This window comes from Aspergillus wentii (assembly GCF_001890725.1).
Source record: "Aspergillus wentii DTO 134E9 unplaced genomic scaffold ASPWEscaffold_6, whole genome shotgun sequence".
Taxonomy (NCBI): domain Eukaryota; kingdom Fungi; phylum Ascomycota; class Eurotiomycetes; order Eurotiales; family Aspergillaceae; genus Aspergillus; species Aspergillus wentii.
In genome coordinates, this window is record NW_024467837.1 from 1092688 (window position 1) to 1108661 (window position 15974).

The 15974-nt window shown below is 49.8% G+C and overlaps 7 protein-coding genes across 7 annotated transcripts; 1 reads left to right on the forward strand and 6 right to left on the reverse strand.

Annotated features, from left to right (window-relative positions):
- Window positions 1-50: 50 nt before the first annotated feature.
- Window positions 51-2548, reverse strand: ASPWEDRAFT_43079 (putative chromatin assembly factor 1 subunit A). Its single transcript, XM_040835949.1, has 3 exons — window positions 1547-2548; window positions 351-1498; window positions 51-289 (listed from the first exon to the last, which is right to left on the reverse strand). Exons 1-3 carry the CDS (start codon window positions 2273-2275, stop codon window positions 190-192), a joined length of 1977 nt encoding a protein of 658 aa, XP_040686711.1. The 5' UTR covers window positions 2276-2548; the 3' UTR covers window positions 51-189.
- Window positions 2549-3104: 556 nt separating this feature from the next.
- On the reverse strand, window positions 3105-4175 carry ASPWEDRAFT_114603 (uncharacterized protein; the record flags this gene model as incomplete). The annotated part of the gene is made up of 1 exon (XM_040828508.1): window positions 3105-4175. One exon carries the CDS (start codon window positions 4173-4175, stop codon window positions 3105-3107), a length of 1071 nt encoding a protein of 356 aa, XP_040686712.1.
- A 1153-nt stretch (window positions 4176-5328) lies between these two features.
- ASPWEDRAFT_602961 (uncharacterized protein) lies at window positions 5329-5761 on the reverse strand. The gene is made up of 2 exons (XM_040838512.1): window positions 5450-5761; window positions 5329-5382 (listed from the first exon to the last, which is right to left on the reverse strand). Exon 1 carries the CDS (start codon window positions 5665-5667, stop codon window positions 5476-5478), a length of 192 nt encoding a protein of 63 aa, XP_040686713.1. The 5' UTR covers window positions 5668-5761; the 3' UTR covers window positions 5329-5382; window positions 5450-5475.
- A 114-nt stretch (window positions 5762-5875) lies between these two features.
- On the reverse strand, window positions 5876-7551 carry ASPWEDRAFT_43083 (CaiB/BaiF CoA transferase family protein). The gene is made up of 2 exons (XM_040835950.1): window positions 7427-7551; window positions 5876-7370 (listed from the first exon to the last, which is right to left on the reverse strand). Exons 1-2 carry the CDS (start codon window positions 7488-7490, stop codon window positions 6271-6273), a joined length of 1164 nt encoding a protein of 387 aa, XP_040686714.1. The 5' UTR covers window positions 7491-7551; the 3' UTR covers window positions 5876-6270.
- Window positions 7552-7901: 350 nt separating this feature from the next.
- Window positions 7902-8869, reverse strand: ASPWEDRAFT_174463 (WW domain-containing protein; the record flags this gene model as incomplete). Its single annotated transcript, XM_040831228.1, has 3 exons — window positions 7902-8132; window positions 8198-8283; window positions 8353-8869. The coding sequence occupies 3 exons, from the start codon at window positions 8867-8869 to the stop codon at window positions 7902-7904; spliced, it is 834 nt and encodes a 277-aa protein (XP_040686715.1).
- A 2165-nt stretch (window positions 8870-11034) lies between these two features.
- Window positions 11035-12392, reverse strand: chiA1 (class III chitinase ChiA1; the record flags this gene model as incomplete). Its single annotated transcript, XM_040828563.1, has 3 exons — window positions 11035-11735; window positions 11790-12228; window positions 12291-12392. Coding segments are annotated over 3 exons (1242 nt in total), but the record flags the coding sequence as incomplete, so codon positions are not given.
- A 2024-nt stretch (window positions 12393-14416) lies between these two features.
- ASPWEDRAFT_185479 (uncharacterized protein) lies at window positions 14417-15918 on the forward strand (the record flags this gene model as incomplete). The annotated part of the gene is made up of 3 exons (XM_040832085.1): window positions 14417-14631; window positions 15308-15763; window positions 15817-15918. The coding sequence occupies exons 1-3, from the start codon at window positions 14557-14559 to the stop codon at window positions 15916-15918; spliced, it is 633 nt and encodes a 210-aa protein (XP_040686717.1). The 5' UTR covers window positions 14417-14556.
- Between the last annotated feature and the right edge of the window lie 56 nt (window positions 15919-15974).

Sequence of the window (15974 nt, forward strand, 5' to 3'; positions counted from 1 at the left end):
CTATGCGGAGTACAGATAGGACACAGAACAATTTTATTTATTTATGCACTGTCATCTTCGAATTGAATTTGGGGAAATAAAAATAAATTTATAAAAATAAGAATCCCGGTTCCTGTTCCTATCGCCAGACTCCACTGTAAATGACTCCATACTCCCCTGGATAGATATACTATTCCCGTAATATCAATTCTATTTGCATATCCATTTCTTTTCCACTTCCTTCTGTCCTACCCGCGTAGCCACATTGTTCAGTGTATCTTTGAGCGCTTCTTTAGACACTTTGGGGAATCTATCTCTCTCCCGTTAGCTTCTATCTCATCTCATATCATCTCTCCCCTCGGCTAACTTACCGTTTCTTCAAAATCTCAACCAACCCCGTCTTGGTCAAGTCGCTCCCATCCACCACTTGCTTAAACTCAGGCAGCTGCTCCGGGGGAAATGGCCGCCTCGCCTTGCTCAGTAGTGCCAACCCTGTTCCATCCGCCATCGGTGTCGAGCTTCCATTCGGCGCTGACGAGTTGGTCATAAAGGCATGAAGTGTCGACCGTCCTGCGCCCCCTCCCGGTGCTGGTTCCGCTGCCTTGGGCTTCTGCCAGTATGCCGTCGAAAATGGGTCAATGGGGAACGTCGCCCCTTCCGCTATTGTCTCCATCTTGTACATCTGAAGGTCCGGATCCACGCTATTCCCCTGCCAGCGAATCCCCGTGCAAACCGGTTCTAGATCCCCGACTATCAACCGTCGCTTTCCGTCGATCTGATTGTCATCGTCATCGTCCAGGAAGCCGTCCAAGTCATCCTCCCCATCTTCGCTTCCTTCTTCCTCTTCTTCTGAATCCAGATCCTCGCCTTCTTCCGGCTCCTCCCATTCTGCTTCTGAGTCGTAGTCGTAATTCGTGTCTGGTAGCCCGCGGTGAAAGGGGTTTCGTGAAAGTTTCTTAGCAGAGGGTACTGGGACGGGTTTGCTGTAGGTTCCTTGGTAAGGAGGCCGAACATCCTCCCCAAACCGGAACGATTTCATCCTATGTCCTTTTAATAAATCTTGCGGTCGACTCCCTGGCTTAGCCTCTGCAATTGCGCCCAATCCGGTAGAGTCACCGAGGCTCTGTATCTTGAGAAGGATCTCTTTGATTGACCCGGATTGTCTACCATGCCGTCGCCTGTATGGCATCATGTGAAAGATTTCATTCGGTCGGAATGCCAAGGGTTCTTGCGAAGTCCTGTCGCCCAATTTCAAAGAAGTATCGACCTTCTCCCGCATATGGCGAAGTGCTTCTGCATCGCGCTCGAATCGATGCGGGGGTGCCACAGTTGTATGCGATTGTAAAAAGAAATCGGGGAACTGTCGCTGATAATCCGATACGGTTGACACGGGCTCTGGAGCAGGCTCATTGGAGGCCCCGTCACCTGAAGCTTTCTTCGGCGAAGCAGATGAGCTGGTATTTGATGGTTGTGCCGGGCTTTTGGGTTTGGCGAAGAAGGAATTCAGCTTCATTTGCGCCTGGGAATTGTTAGCAGCATCCCACCTCGTCTCTCAGAGTATACTCACTCTCTCCTTTTTCGATTTCTCCTCATCTTTCTTACGCTTTTCTTCCTCCTTCGCTGCCTTCTCCTCTTCTTTCACCTTCTTCTTCTCTTCCTTCCGTTTTCGTTCCTCTTCTCGCTCTACATCCCGTTTCTTCTTTTCCTCTTCTTTGACCCGTTTCTCTTCCTCCTTCTTGGCCTTCTCTTCCTCCTTCTTCACCTTGTCCTCCTGCTTCTGGCGCTCCTTCGCCTCTTTCTCTTGTTGCTTTGCTTCCTTTTCCTGTTGTTTCGCCTCCTTGCTCGCAGGCGAGAGCTTTCTCTTCTTCGCAGCGGGGGTACTCGACCCGGGCGGCTGACCCGTTGAGCTCGAGTTATTGTCCATAGTTGTATTCGGGTTGGGAATAGCGGTCAGGGCCGACTCAGCAGAGCCCGCAGCCGTAGGGTTCGACTCTTGCTTCGACCCACTTTCCTGGTTCGGGACCCGTATCTCAACGGCCACCTCAGCGGGTTTACCATCGTTTGTCTCGGTCAAGGGTTTCGGGGGTGTAGATTGTGTGGGAGTGTCAGAGGTAGGTTCGATATTCGAGACGGGAGCGTTATTTTCTTGGTTTTCTGGATGTGAGGGGATCGATGGTTTTTTGAATTCCGATGTTGTCGAGTCGTCCAGGTCCTGGATTGACCGTTTTCTCGATCCGGCCGGGGATGTGGGAAACGATTGTTGTGGGATGGGCGAGAGACCCGGGCTCGTGTCCATTGATACTTCCATCCTCCGCTATATATGTCCTGAATGGTAGTCTTGTAGGTCGGGGTGAAGATAGTGAAAGGGCGATTGCTGGATTGCCTAGTGTGTATTACGGGTGTGTTGACAGGATTTTTAGGTCGAGAGGAGGGGATACAGCTAGGAGTGGGAGGGATGGTGATCAATGTCGGATTCAGGTGTCTAGCGGGCGCCAGAGGGCATTATCGTCGAGCCGGGGGAACAATGGAAGGCTTTCCAATCCCTCCGTGGATCCTGGATGGACGTCGGAAACGCGTTAATTGAAGTTCGCGCTTTCCTCGCGTCGGGAGATGTGGCACGTGCTTTAATATGTTAGATAAGCACTATCCAGCTAAAATTCAGGCACACCATCGGTTCTACGTACTAATTGGTAATTCATCTTTACACCAGATAAAGATCAGATTGTGCTATGTACAGACTTGATATTATTATTACTATATCTGCTCATGATTTCCATAGGGGAGATGCCCAGAAATGGTACAGTTCTGCAGATACAAGTAGCAACCCGATGCATCAAAAACCGGCATCGGGGATATGCAGCAAAAGGGGGAATAGAACAGGTGCAAAATAGACAAATGCAATCCAGACAGGCAATGACGCCATCTGAGAACATAGAACAGAATGGGCAAAGAAGCCCAGCAGAGCGCAGCTCAGTGACACCGATCCAAATCCAACAGTAGTATTTGCAATCGGTAGAGCATCGAAGAGAATAAAAGGAGACGAAACAAGTTGAGATGCACTGCACGATACTAGCTTGACGGGTCAAGCTGCAAGTTCCCGTGCAAGCCACTGTGCATGACTTTCACTAATCACTCAAATCCGGGTTCGCAACAAACAGCCGAGTCATCGACGTTGTTCGATCATCCACACTACCCCGACGCCTCAGTTCATCGGCCTTCTTCGCCTTCTGCGAGGCGGCCACCGCGGCACTTGGGGCAGCCATATCACCCACAGTTCCAAAACTATCCTCCGGCTCGCTCGCTCGGCTGTGAGTCGTCGCGGCATCATCCTTGGCAGATTTAATATCCTTCTCTTCCTCGAGTTTTTCCGCCGGCGGATGCTCAGACACTTCTGGCAAATCAGTCTTCTCATTGGGGGGAGTACTGTTGCTTCCCATGGTGCCCTGCGGTCGCTGATATCCACTAGGGTAGCGGTTGCTTTTGAGGGAGCTGTGGCCGCTGTTCGTCCGACGGTGAAGGAATCCACTGTCACTGTGTGCATCATCGTCTGCATCGTCACCCACTTCGTTGGCACTGAGTCGAACAGGAACCTTAGCCCCAACCAGCGTTGACGGCGAGAAATCGGTGGTTCCCTTAGCATGCTTGGCTTTACCACTTCCCAGGGTACCTGTGCGTCCGGCGCCAGCGCCATGAACTTCCAGGTACGCCCTCTTCTTGTCAACAAGCTTCTGAGCCCGGATTCGAGGATCCTCCGGCTGCGAACGGTCACACCACACGGTCGCCTTTTGCCGACGCATGAGAGCCACATATCCTAGCTGGCTGTGGGCCGAACGTGACGAAGTGCTGCGGCGAATATCGCCCGAATTTCCGCTCGAGACAAGGTTATTTCCGGTAGAGCTAGTCGAGGTGGTGGCACTCGACAAGCGCCTCGAGGGGGGGTACGGAGCCGGGGCAGCCATTGTTTGATGAGGTGCGGGGTGGACTGGATACTGTTGCTGGGCTGCCGAATAGGGCAGGACATGGGACGAAGACGTCCGGCGGCGGTTGTGAGCGAGACTGGCCGCGGAGGGATGAGGGGAGAGTTGCTGTGTGTGCGGTGCATCATAGGACTGGTAGGCGTATCCATGGTGCATTGTGTTAGGGACAGGCTTCCGAGGAGGCGCCTGGTGCATCGGCAGTCGAAATTCGGTGGTCATGTTGGGTGAAAGTTGTACACCAGCCATGCAGGCCAGCAGCAGTAGTCGCTTACTGAATAAAATAGGAGGATCTGAGAAACGACGCCCCAAGGAAAATCGAGTGTGTGATGAGAAGGGAGGGGGGGGGGGCGTTGTTTGTTCTGCGGTTTCGTAAGCCGATTCCGGGCCTGGTCAGATTTATCTGCAACTCCGGTGTGTCGAGACAGGACCGTGGATACGGAGCACGGCGGGATGTTTTTTTGACGGTGAGGTAGTCTAGAGGCAGTCTGGACGAATAATCGACGAGTCGATCGGCGGGCGGATTTGTTTCAATCCCAGGCTAGACGGCCATTTGTGGGACGGAAGCGCTGTGTTGGATGACTTGCTGTGTGAGGCAGACGATCGGCCAGGAAATACACACGAGGACTGGTTCTTGGGCGGGTACCCAACTTCACCAAGTCACACCTGCAGGGGACTTTTGTACCTGAACCCCACGACAGACAAAGAGTGAGACCTGCAGAAACAATGGGAAGAAAAGAGCGATTGTAAAGGCAGGCGAAGCAATGGAGAATATAGGGAGGGGATTCAGGGGAGGATGAAGAAGATGAAGAGGAAGAGGGGGGGGTCGTAGTTAGGAGGAGAAGGGATTGATTAAGATCCGGAAGAAGAAGAAAACCTGGAGTTAAGCGGCATTATTGTGATTGGCCCTGGCGGTACCGAAATACGGAGTTATTACGGTATGGTATGGTAACTCTGCACAGCCACTGTGGGAGCCACAGGAGAGCCACAGGAGAGCCACAGCAGGAGCCACAGTTGGAGTGGGTGAAACCGAAGAATGACGAAATAGTGAAACAATATATGGGGTAATATTATTTCTTACAATATACTATGTAGTAAGAATATCATAATATGAGAAATAATATCAAGAATTATGACTGTAGCAGGTGTAATCCGATGAAGTACACTAATACCACCGGCCGAACAATCGGCTTTATCAATGGAGGCTTTGATATCCAAGGAAGATTCCCAGTCATGATGTGCATGGCGTGCCTAAGGCCTAAGGCCGGCCCTAAGGACCCATCAAACTCAATCATAAATGACAGCCATAACTAGTAGTACTAGTGATCAAATAGTCAGGCGTTTGCGTGGTAAATCTGTAAGGAATATGCAAATATTGCATTCTTCCGATCATCAGGTGATGCTGTCATCAACTGTATCTATCGAGTATCTTGAATATTGGATGTTCAGGGTCAGCTTGAGCCATGGACCTCGTAAGGCTTGAGCACGGATCCTACCTTACTTGGCATGTATAACGATCTTGTTATTCCTTCCCATTCCTTTCTGTTCCACGAGTCTTATAAATCTTAAATAATAATACTGATAGTAATAAAATAATAATAATATCATATATCACATAATATGAAGATTGAAACAAGTCAAGCTGCGCCACACAACACGTGGAGCTTACCGGATAGAGAAGACAATACAATACGTGGCTAGTAAGGAACCACATGTCATACAGTGTCAGGAGATAGAATACGCCGGAATACGGAGATCAGGCAAATTACCCTCCTTGGACGACCGGAAGCAGCGGAAGAAAGCCGAGGGGAAAAAAAGAGGGAGAACTAAATGATGGAGCTATCAATAGCCTGTTGATTCAATATTACTCGCCATCATTATGAAATCGCATCAATTCACTTGATGGTTCAAATCTTTGATTGTCATTTTATCAGGCACTGTGCCTGTCAATACCATGACGTGACTGTTACATACTGTCAAGCACACAATCCCTGCGGGTTACATCCAGCCGCTGCAACGTTTCAACCAACCGCAGAGCCAGAATGGGGGGTGTGGATGGGCTCAGCTGGCGTCGACAATAACGACAATCATATTGACACCGACTAGGTTTGGATCAAGTCTCACTTGGTCCTTGGATAGAGGCTACCGACAGAGTTAGACCCTCGGATACCCCGAGTCATGATGTACCATTGTCATCGTCTCTCGTGTTCAGCCCTATGATCGCTTCAACTGAACCATGGCATTGTGGCACTCGCCTAAAATAGTCCTGCTAGTAGTCATCTGGGCAATCCAGTCGTGATCTCATCTGTATCACCCATCACAGCTTGGCTTTGGCCTTATCGTCCGCTCGCCGCAACGCTCCATCGTCTCGCACCTCAAACTCTCTGCCCCTCTTCCATCCCAACCATGTATTCAACGTCTCTTCTCCCCCCGTTCCCGGTATGAGTCCTCCCCCAGTCCACCCCCCGTCGTCCGCCTGGATCGGCAACCCTGAAGTGTCAACCAAATGCACCGCGGGTCGTTGCTCGTATCCGCCCCGTTCGAGCTCTCCCTGCTCCAGCACGGGCGTCGCACAGGCATCCGTCCCGTCAAAGATGGCTTCCCACTCCGCCCGTGTCTTTTCCCTAAACCGTTTCGTAAACGCCGCCTGGAGAACTGGCCAATTCGTCCTGTCATTCCGCGAGGGAAGATCCTCCGCTTTGAACCCTAATCCCTTCAGCAAAGCCGCATAAAACTGCGGCTCAAGAGCCCCCACGGCGAAATATTTCCCTGGATCCTTGGTCTCGTAGGTGTCGTAGTACGGACTACCTCCGTCCAGCGGGTTTTGACCCCGCGGGGCATTCCACAAAGGTGTACGCAGATTCAACCGCAACATGGCTGCGAGATATGCCGATCCATCCACCATGTTGGCCTCAACGACTTGCCCGCGTCCCGTGCCTAGACGCGATATCAACGCTAGCAGGATGCCGAGAAAACACATGGCGCCTCCGCCCGCGAAATCGCCGATGATATTGGCCGGGGCGTACGGCGCTTCACCGCTACGTCCTAGCATGGATAGCACGCCGGATACGGCGATATAGTTGATATCATGGCCGGCCATGTCTTTGTATTTGCCATCGCGACGGAAGCCGGTCATGCGGGCTACGATGAGCCGAGGGTTGTGTTTAAGGAGGACTTCAGAAGGGGAGAGCCCTAGTCGCTCTAATACCCCCGGGCGAAAGGGGTCAATGAGAACATCGGCTTTGGAGAGGATATCGAGTAGGACTCGATGTGATGCAGTGTCTCGCAGGTCGATGGTGACCGAGGTCTTGTGTCGCGTTAGCTGGTCGGAAGTTGGTACTGAATTATCTGCACTGGGTCGGTCGACTCTTAGCACGGAAGCTCCATAGTCTGCGAGTAAGAGTCCAGCAAATGGTCCTGACATACTCATCAGTATCGTGGATTTGAAGTCTAAGTTGCAAGAAGATACAAACCCGGAGCTAGGCCTGCCAGCTCGACAACCCGGATACCAGCCAGAGGCGGAGATGGTGTAGACATTTTGATTGAACTGGATATTAATTACTGTAGTCCACTATCTGGAGAGATAGTATGCTTAAATACCACTGAACTGGCAGTGGCGTGGATGATGTCGAGCTGTTGAAGCTGTTCTGTTCTCCGTTCTCCGCAGCCGAGGTCCGGCCACGTGCGGGGAAGTCTTCATATTCCATCACTGCATGAGAATAAAGATCAAGATGATAGATTCACAAGATGCTAGCATTGACAGACCATGCAGATGATCCATCAGACTGTCTACTATTGGTACTTCAAAGCACAGACGGTGACCAGAACTCTATACAGGCAGTCATTTTGTATTCCCTCCTGGGAGATCTAACAATCCAAAGTCAAGATGATATTATATCCAGCTTCCAGAGCATGTACTCGGTGATAGGTATCGATAAATATGCAAAATTATTCATACTCCTCCTCGTATCTTCCCTCTTCCTTGCCCTCGTCATATGCATCGCCCATGTCATCACCAAACTGCTCAACAGCGCCAACCTTCTCGCCAGTCCACTCGGCGGCGTTTTCAGGGAACTCTTGGACATCATCGACAGCATTGTCCCATTTGTTCTCGACGTTGTCTCCGAATCGATCGAACCCGTCCTCGACCCGGTCGGGCAATTCCTCAACTTCACCGACCTGATTATATCGTTAGACTCTCGAATGGATGGTAAACAAAGGGTAAGAGGTTGAGATAGACATACCTTCTCGCCTGTCCACCTTGCAGCGTTCTCGGGCAAGTCTTCCACACCTTCCTCGAATGATTCTTTCTTTTCTTCAAAGCCGTCATCTAATCACCAGCCATTAGCATTTACCCTGTAGGCATTGGAAATGATAAAAAAGAAAAAGGAAAACTCACGAATCTTCTCTCCCTGGTTCATGGCAAGAGCACCACCAACCGCACCAATCAAAAGACCGCCGGCACCGTACATCATGCTATGGTCCTTCTTGGGCTTCTCCTGCTCCTGGGGATAATATTCTCCCTGCCTCTCACCACCATATCCACCTCCGTACCCACCGCCATATCCACCCCCACCTTCATACCCACCGTACGATGGCTGCTGACCGTATCCCTGAGGCGGGCCGCCGTGACCCGGTCGCTCCCAGGTCCTCTCACCAGTCTGTCCGTTCACAAAGTACCAGCTTCCGCTTTGATCGTCAAAGCGTGCCTCCCATGGGTAAGGGAGATCTTGTCCGGGTCCTGGGGGAGGGGCAGAGCTATACCCGCCCTGCTCGTAACTGCCGCCACCGTAGCTGGGCTGGGGTTGGGAGTATTCAGGCTGCTGCTGAGGCTGTTGTTGCTCACTGCTGTGGCTCTCTCCTCCGCCCATCTTGGATTCGAGAACTTTCCCGACGAGCTTTCCGACGAGATCCATGGTGCCTGGTGGGTGAAGATGTAGAAGTAGATGGAGGGAATGTAAATAATCAGGAGGAAAAAAAAAAAAAAAAGGGTATTTAGAAGATGACAGAAGGGAGACTGAAGAAAAAAAGAAGATAGCAAATGGAAAAGGACAAATAATTATAATTGAGTGATTAAATACCCCCAAGGAGGGGGGGGGGGACAGACTAGACTAAGCTCGTCTGCATCCTCACTACGTGTATCTAATCAAGACGATTCCTAAGGCCAAGTGGCTTGGGGCCTGTTGATCTTTTGCTGTATCCAGTAATCTCAGCCACAGCCCGTCCCCAGATCGTTTCCCGTCACAAATATTCCTCACGATACTAGCCGTTCTAGTGTCACTTCATCAGCAAACCACTGCCTCACCATCTCCACTCTCCTGGATATTTTGGTCTTGGCTGTGCTGGATGCTTTTTAAATCACTACCACCCTACGGAATACGGATTCACCGCAGGTATTGCCACACTTTAGCCCTGTCGGATCCTCCCGTCTTGGCTGGGAAGCTTGTCGATTCATCTAGGATTCCAGAATTGAGGCATTGGAGCTCGATTTGTCACACCGGATCGTGGCGGTGGTATAGGGGTTGCATGGAATGAGATCATCAAGGTCATCCCTTTCTTAATCATCTACGGAGTATGCTAGGGCAGCTGGGTAGGTCATTGGAACATATTGTATTGGAAACATACATATATCTGAAAAACTTAATAAGAAAATCATGTAGAGAAAGAATGTAAGGCGCATGCCAATGACTTCATTATGATTATAATCGAGATTATCATTTGGACTGATCATGCGCACGGGCACAGATCAGGGTCATTACTATATGATAAATGCAGACAGCATAAACGCCATAAGGATAGCAGCCACACTGCCAAAGCTAGTGCGAGGAGCAGCGCCAGTGAATACGGGCGATACGCCCTCCTGGGTACCGCTAGGGGCAACGGGAACCCGGGACTGGGACTGGCTCTGGGATTGGGATTGGGATTGGAATGGCTTGACGGCGGATGTCAAAGATGGATAGGCACCACCAGTTCCAGTAATCAGAGGGAAACCAGCAGAAACTCGAGTGGTAGGTGCAATGATGACCTTGCTTGTGCTAGCAAGAGCCGTAGATGGGTTGGAAATATCTTGACTGAGCGAGCTAGGCTGTCCCACAAGAAGAGAGCTGGAAGATCCAGTAGGAGCAGGTCCAGCCTCAGTCGCGGTGGGAGGCAAAGTAAGCGTCACCGTGGTTGATGTTGGGGCACAGTGAGTGCAGACGGTCACAGTGGTGGTCCAGCCCTCAGGGATTGATGGGGATGTGGTCACAACTGAGGCTGTGGGTGGATTTGTCGCAGTGGCCGTTGCAGACACGGTGCCAGGACAATATGTCGTGGTGTATGTCGTGGTAATTGTGGTGAATCCCGTTGGGCAAATGTCGATGTACGAAGTAATGATAATGGTTGTGACGGTATCAGGCTGGGTAGGCCCAGTAGATGTGGCAGACGAAGGGCCAGGTGTAATCAGCGAAGTAACAGTAGGCGTGGTGCTCTTGGTGTTTCCACTTGACTGGCCGCTAGATCCAGAAGATCCAGTCGAGCTGGCAGTGAGAGTAGTCTGGCTTGCAGACAAACCAGCGGATCCTGTGTGCCCAAGGGTTGGCTGCACTGTGCTTGATGAGTTTCCAAAGCTGAAGGGCGGGGTTGATTGCTTAATGACACCAGAGGAAGGTGTCTTGGTCACGCTTGATTTGCTGGTTGAAGGGTTTCCAGAAGTAATCAAAGAGCTTGATGTTGTTGGTTTAGAAGAATCAGCCGCAGTGCTAGATTGAGTCGGCTTGTTGGAAATAATTGCGGAGCTTGACGAGGATGGTTTATTGGGAGCAACGATTGAGCTCGATGTTACTGGCTTGGAGGAAACAGCAGCAGTGCTCGTTGAGGTTGGCTTGCCCGAAGTAGCCAGCGAGTTTGATGTCGTTGGTTTAGGGGAAGCAATCGCAGAGCTAGACTGTGTTGGCTTTCCAGATGCCATTGATGAGCTTGACGAGGGCTTTCCAGAGGAAGCAGGAGAGCTTGAAGGTGACGGCGTGCTGGGAGAACTTGGCACACCAGATGAGGATGCAGTTGGGGAGTTGGAAGGAGCTGGTGTGTGGGATTTAATCGGTGTCGCCGAAGAAGATGGAGTTGCTGCACTCGAAGAGGGTGTTCCAGAGCTGAACGGCACACTCGACTGAACGGCAGTGCTGGACGAGACAGGAGTGCTGGACGAAGCAGGAGTGCTGGATGGCGATGGCGTGTCCGAGATGACCGAAGAGCTAGATGGCGAGGTAATGGGTGTGCTTGATGGGACAGGGGTGCTGGACGGCGATGGTGTTGGAGTGGGAGTAGGCTTAGGTGCACATCCATTGAGGATGCTCTTCATGTTGTCCGCATAGCTTCCACCATTAATCTGGTTCAGATCAGACTGTGTGGCTTCCCAGAGCATAACACCTCCGAAGGTCTCTGGATACAGATCCATATACTTCTTAATCAGGGGCTGGGCATCGTTAGGAGTAATGTAGTAACCCTTATTTGCTGCGTTAGAGCTGGCAGGCAATCCGACAAAGAGCTTAGCATCAGGGTTTCCACCGTTCTTGATGACAGTGACCCATTCGTCATAGTTGAAACCTGTGCCGTTGACAAAATTGCGAGCAGAGCAGCCGTCATTGTTGTAGAACTGAACCCAGACAAAGTCAAATGCGGAATTCGCAATAGCGTTGCTGAGTTGTGCATCAGGTATCGGGCATTGGGGGGAGGCTGAGATATAAAACGATTGCGAGGACTCTGTAAAATGCTCTCGAAGACGGTTGACCATGATATCGTAACCTATCAATGGTTAGTTTAGGCGAGTAGTGAAAATGATAATGACTTGAACCATACCAAATCCTCCATTGTGCTCAATGTCAAAATCAAAACCATCAATAACGACGTCTCCAAACGGACGTTGGCCATTGATCAACGACCATTCCTCAGTCACTGGACCAAAAACAGCCCAAAGATAGTCGGCAAAAGCGATGGCTGATGTTTCGGATTCGATCTTCTGAGTATCGGGATAGCCACCACCAAGGGAGAGCATGACCTTTTTTCCGGCTGCTTGGCAGATTGGGATATCCCGGATCAACTGGTGGCAGCCGGAGAGCAATTCGGTGGTGGTGTTTCCAACAGTGTAGGTCAGACCATCACATTGGTTTCCAAAGTTTGTACCAGGCAATCCACCAAGGCCCTGATCCGGAAAGATATTAAGGAAGGCAAGGTTGATAATATCCAACGACGTCTCCTGACAGAAATGGCTCAATCGTTGTTGGTTCGCACCTTGTCCCTGTGTAAAGAGTAATGTGAGTGTTTGTCTAATCAGTGCCAGTATGTATAGAGGGCGCGTACGTAATAAACAGCAACATTGGTTTTTGCCTGAGCATCAAAGGTAGAGGTCAAAGATGCCAGAGCCGACACCGAGACGGCGAGAAGAGGGTTGCTGGCCACCATTTTTTAAAAGAATGACTATTGGTGTGTATTTATATAGTCCAAATGAATGTATTAGGTCACCACAAAGAAAGGACGCAGACAAATGTCTGCAAGGATAGTCTCTCGACGAACGAGGATACGGGTGCTGAAGAACAGAAGGGCATGATGGAAAAACTAGGGGAGGGGGATATATAAACCATTTCTTTCGCCTGGAGGAGAACTTAGGTCTTCATTTCCACCCTTGCCATTGGTGCCTGGCCCATCCAGGGAAAGAGCCAGGGACCACTGCAGGGAAATGAGCACACCACTCGGCAGCGATATAAGATTCGACCAGCAACGGCGCATAGCCCATTAAGGACATTGCTATGGACGATGAAGGAGATAAAATTTCCAGTATAGCAAAACTAACAGGGACTAAACAGACTAATGCGCCATGAACTGTTATCGGATATCTCCTGGGGCCTCCTAGTGGCCACGGAGATTGATGATATTGAGAACCGACAGTGCCACTGGACCAGTAGTGGAGGATTTGACCGGCTATCCGTCTAGGAATTATCTGAAGAGCCGCAGTACATCCACGGTACTAGTAGGTAGGATCAAGCTAAATTGGAGTCAGTGATGGGTCGTGAATTAGCTGATGGAGAGGAAAAGCCAATTTTCCTCTGGTAGACTTACACGATAGCAGTCTAAGCATCGAGAACAACCATGGGCGGAGCAAAGTCCGTCGACTGAAATGGAGAATGGCTCAAGGACCATCACCTCTTCGGATGATTCATCCCATCAGGGCAAGTCAGTGCCTGAGGTCTTCAGTAAATGAATCCATAGTGGATAAGTTGGCAGATGGCTTGTGTGGTATCGTCACATGGCAGGATAGGTGATTGCAAGCGAGGAAGAACAGGTTGCTGTCGAGGTTGAAGCCTGGGAGAATCGCTGTACGGCGTAAGTTACCAGGTAACACTGGTACGGTACGGTACAGCCCTGTTCTCTGATCCATGGGCGATTGGATGGCCCCCACGTAGACCCGGTTGTATTGGGTTTAGTGCAGGCACTAATTTCCAGGAACGCCAATCAGAAACAACAGATAGATTAACAGCTGTCAGGTGTATGAGACACCCTGAACCCTATCTGGCACCATACTCTTTTGGGCCTGGAAATATTGCCGAGACAGGAAGTACAAGCGGCGCAAACAGAAAAATCCAAGAAGAAACGCCTGCTACTCAGTGAAAAAAAACAGGCTAAACGAGAGCTAATGAACCAATAGATTTTAGAGGAATCAAGAGCCTCAGGGACTAAAAAGTTGGACGGTCGGAAGCAGCCGGATCATCGGTTTCCACTGTTCGATGCACAGACCGTCGATATCAGAATTAATATACAGGCACACAGGTGTCTGTAGTCAGGTCTGAGCGATAGGTCACCCATTCCAACCCTCCATCCTTGGAGTCACAGAGATTGGTTCTGTCGTCTGAAAGCTCTAATTTTACTTTGAGAACTGTGCCATCAGCCTGGGTGACATCGGTTGGGGCAGCATTATATTGATGAATGCCGTTGTCCCAAAACCCGTCGAGAAAAGCCACCAGTTGCGCTTGTAGTTTCTCGTCACTGACAGGCTTATTGCAGCGTTTCTGCGGTGGATCGAATAATATTCCCAAACACATAATAAACAGAATGGCATAAAAAGCAACGGTGGCCAGTTTCCTTAAAAAGGCCACTAACACTCATACTGGATAGAGGTAGTCTTGTCCTGAACGGAGATAATATTGAATTCAAAGCAAGTAGAAACCTCGGAGGATAAACAGGGTTTGAATCTCTTTGATTCTTTGGATGATTGAACTAAGATGGAATCCACTCGAAACTAGATTTCGGAGATCCGCCGCTTATGTGTGATTTTTGCCTTCGGGATGGCCGTGAGGCTGTGAGAACAGGGATTTATGACTCATGAAGGTGTGCTGTTAATTGTGTTAGAATGGCATTATTGCAGCTAATTAGGCCAATGCCCTCCATTATAAGCGAGATCGAGTAAAACAGATTGAACTGGCGTTCTAGACCTGCAGTTTTACTTCCTCCATCGGACACTCTCCGGCTACTCAAAGCGGTAATCGCCCTGCTTCAGTCTGATTCCAAACAGGTAAACAGGTAATATTACTAGTCCTCTCACTACAAAGTCTAATACATTAGACTGATCGCTATGAAATATCGCCATAATCTCGGAGCTGCATCGGTGGCAATCAACTCCCGCACAAAGTTTATTCAAACACGAGCTGTGGATAATTCGGGATATTAGTTGATATTATAGCTTGCCATCACTCTCGTGTTATCTTTTAGCTTGAATAGAATAACTATCTACTGCAGCTCGATTAGGGCTGTTGGATGCCCTAACATTGTACATATAACCCCTTGTTACTATCTAGGGCATGTGTTGCTTCGTAGGTGAAGTATTATATAGTAGTTTGTAAGTATTCCCAGAAGAGCCCTTTTCTTATCTGACCATGAATAACAGATTATAGTATATTATTGGCATAATGTTAAACCCCTTTAACCTCACTATTTTTCTGATACAGCAAAGAGCTTTATTACAGTCTATTCAGACAGTTCTCTATATGCCATACTAAAGGTATCCATTGCACATAGTCAATCGTCTTCAACACCATGGACTCTCATTCTGCCCCATCAGCAACTAGAAATTGAATCTGAAAAGATAGTCACACTTTACTATACTTCACGGGATTCTTAAACTGCTATCACCGATATTTGAACCCGCAGAAGCTCACGATTGATAACCTCCTAACTTCGTTTAAGATCTCTCTGTCCATGATGTTTCCATCCAGGTTGAAATGGGAAGCCTTCGTCGCTTTCAATTGTCAATCCACCATCTACATCCATCCCTTTGATTCAGCATTATGGCCACCACCAAGCCCTTGATCCTCATCACCAACTAGGGCATTGGATTCGCTGCCGCTCAGCATCTCGTTAATACCGGTCAATATCACCTTCTCCTTGGCGCCCGCTCGCTAGCTAAAGCCGAAGACATCATCCAGCAGTTGAAGTCACAGTCAAACACCGTCGACAGTTCAGCCCTGACACCCCTAGTCCTCGATCTCACAGACGATGTCTCCATCGCTGTCGCAGCCAAGTTTGACACCAACGTCTTCGGGGTGACCGTCGCGACCACTGCATTCCTCCCACTCCTGCGCTCCTCTACATACCATGACCGTCGCATCATCAATGTAACAAGCAGCCTAGGCCTGATTGGCATTGCTTACTCGTCCACCTCCGAGTATAAAGTCAAATCTTTCGGCTTGCCTGTCTATCGTAGTAACAAGACGGCCTTGAATATGCTCACAGCCGTGGATGCCGTCACTCTGGCCGAGGAGACCGATTCTCGACCCCGCCAAGTTACTGCCGTGCCAACTTTACGGGTGGTTATGGTGTTAAGAATGCAGCGCAGGGTGCTCCGGATATCGTGCGGGCGATGACTGAGGGTAACCCAAAGGATCTGTACAGCAAGGTTGTGGATGACGAAAATACTCTAAAGAAGTTTGGCTGGTAGGGGGAGGTAGGCCTTCTGTGATAGCGATTCGAGATACTATTTGTAAATACTTGGGT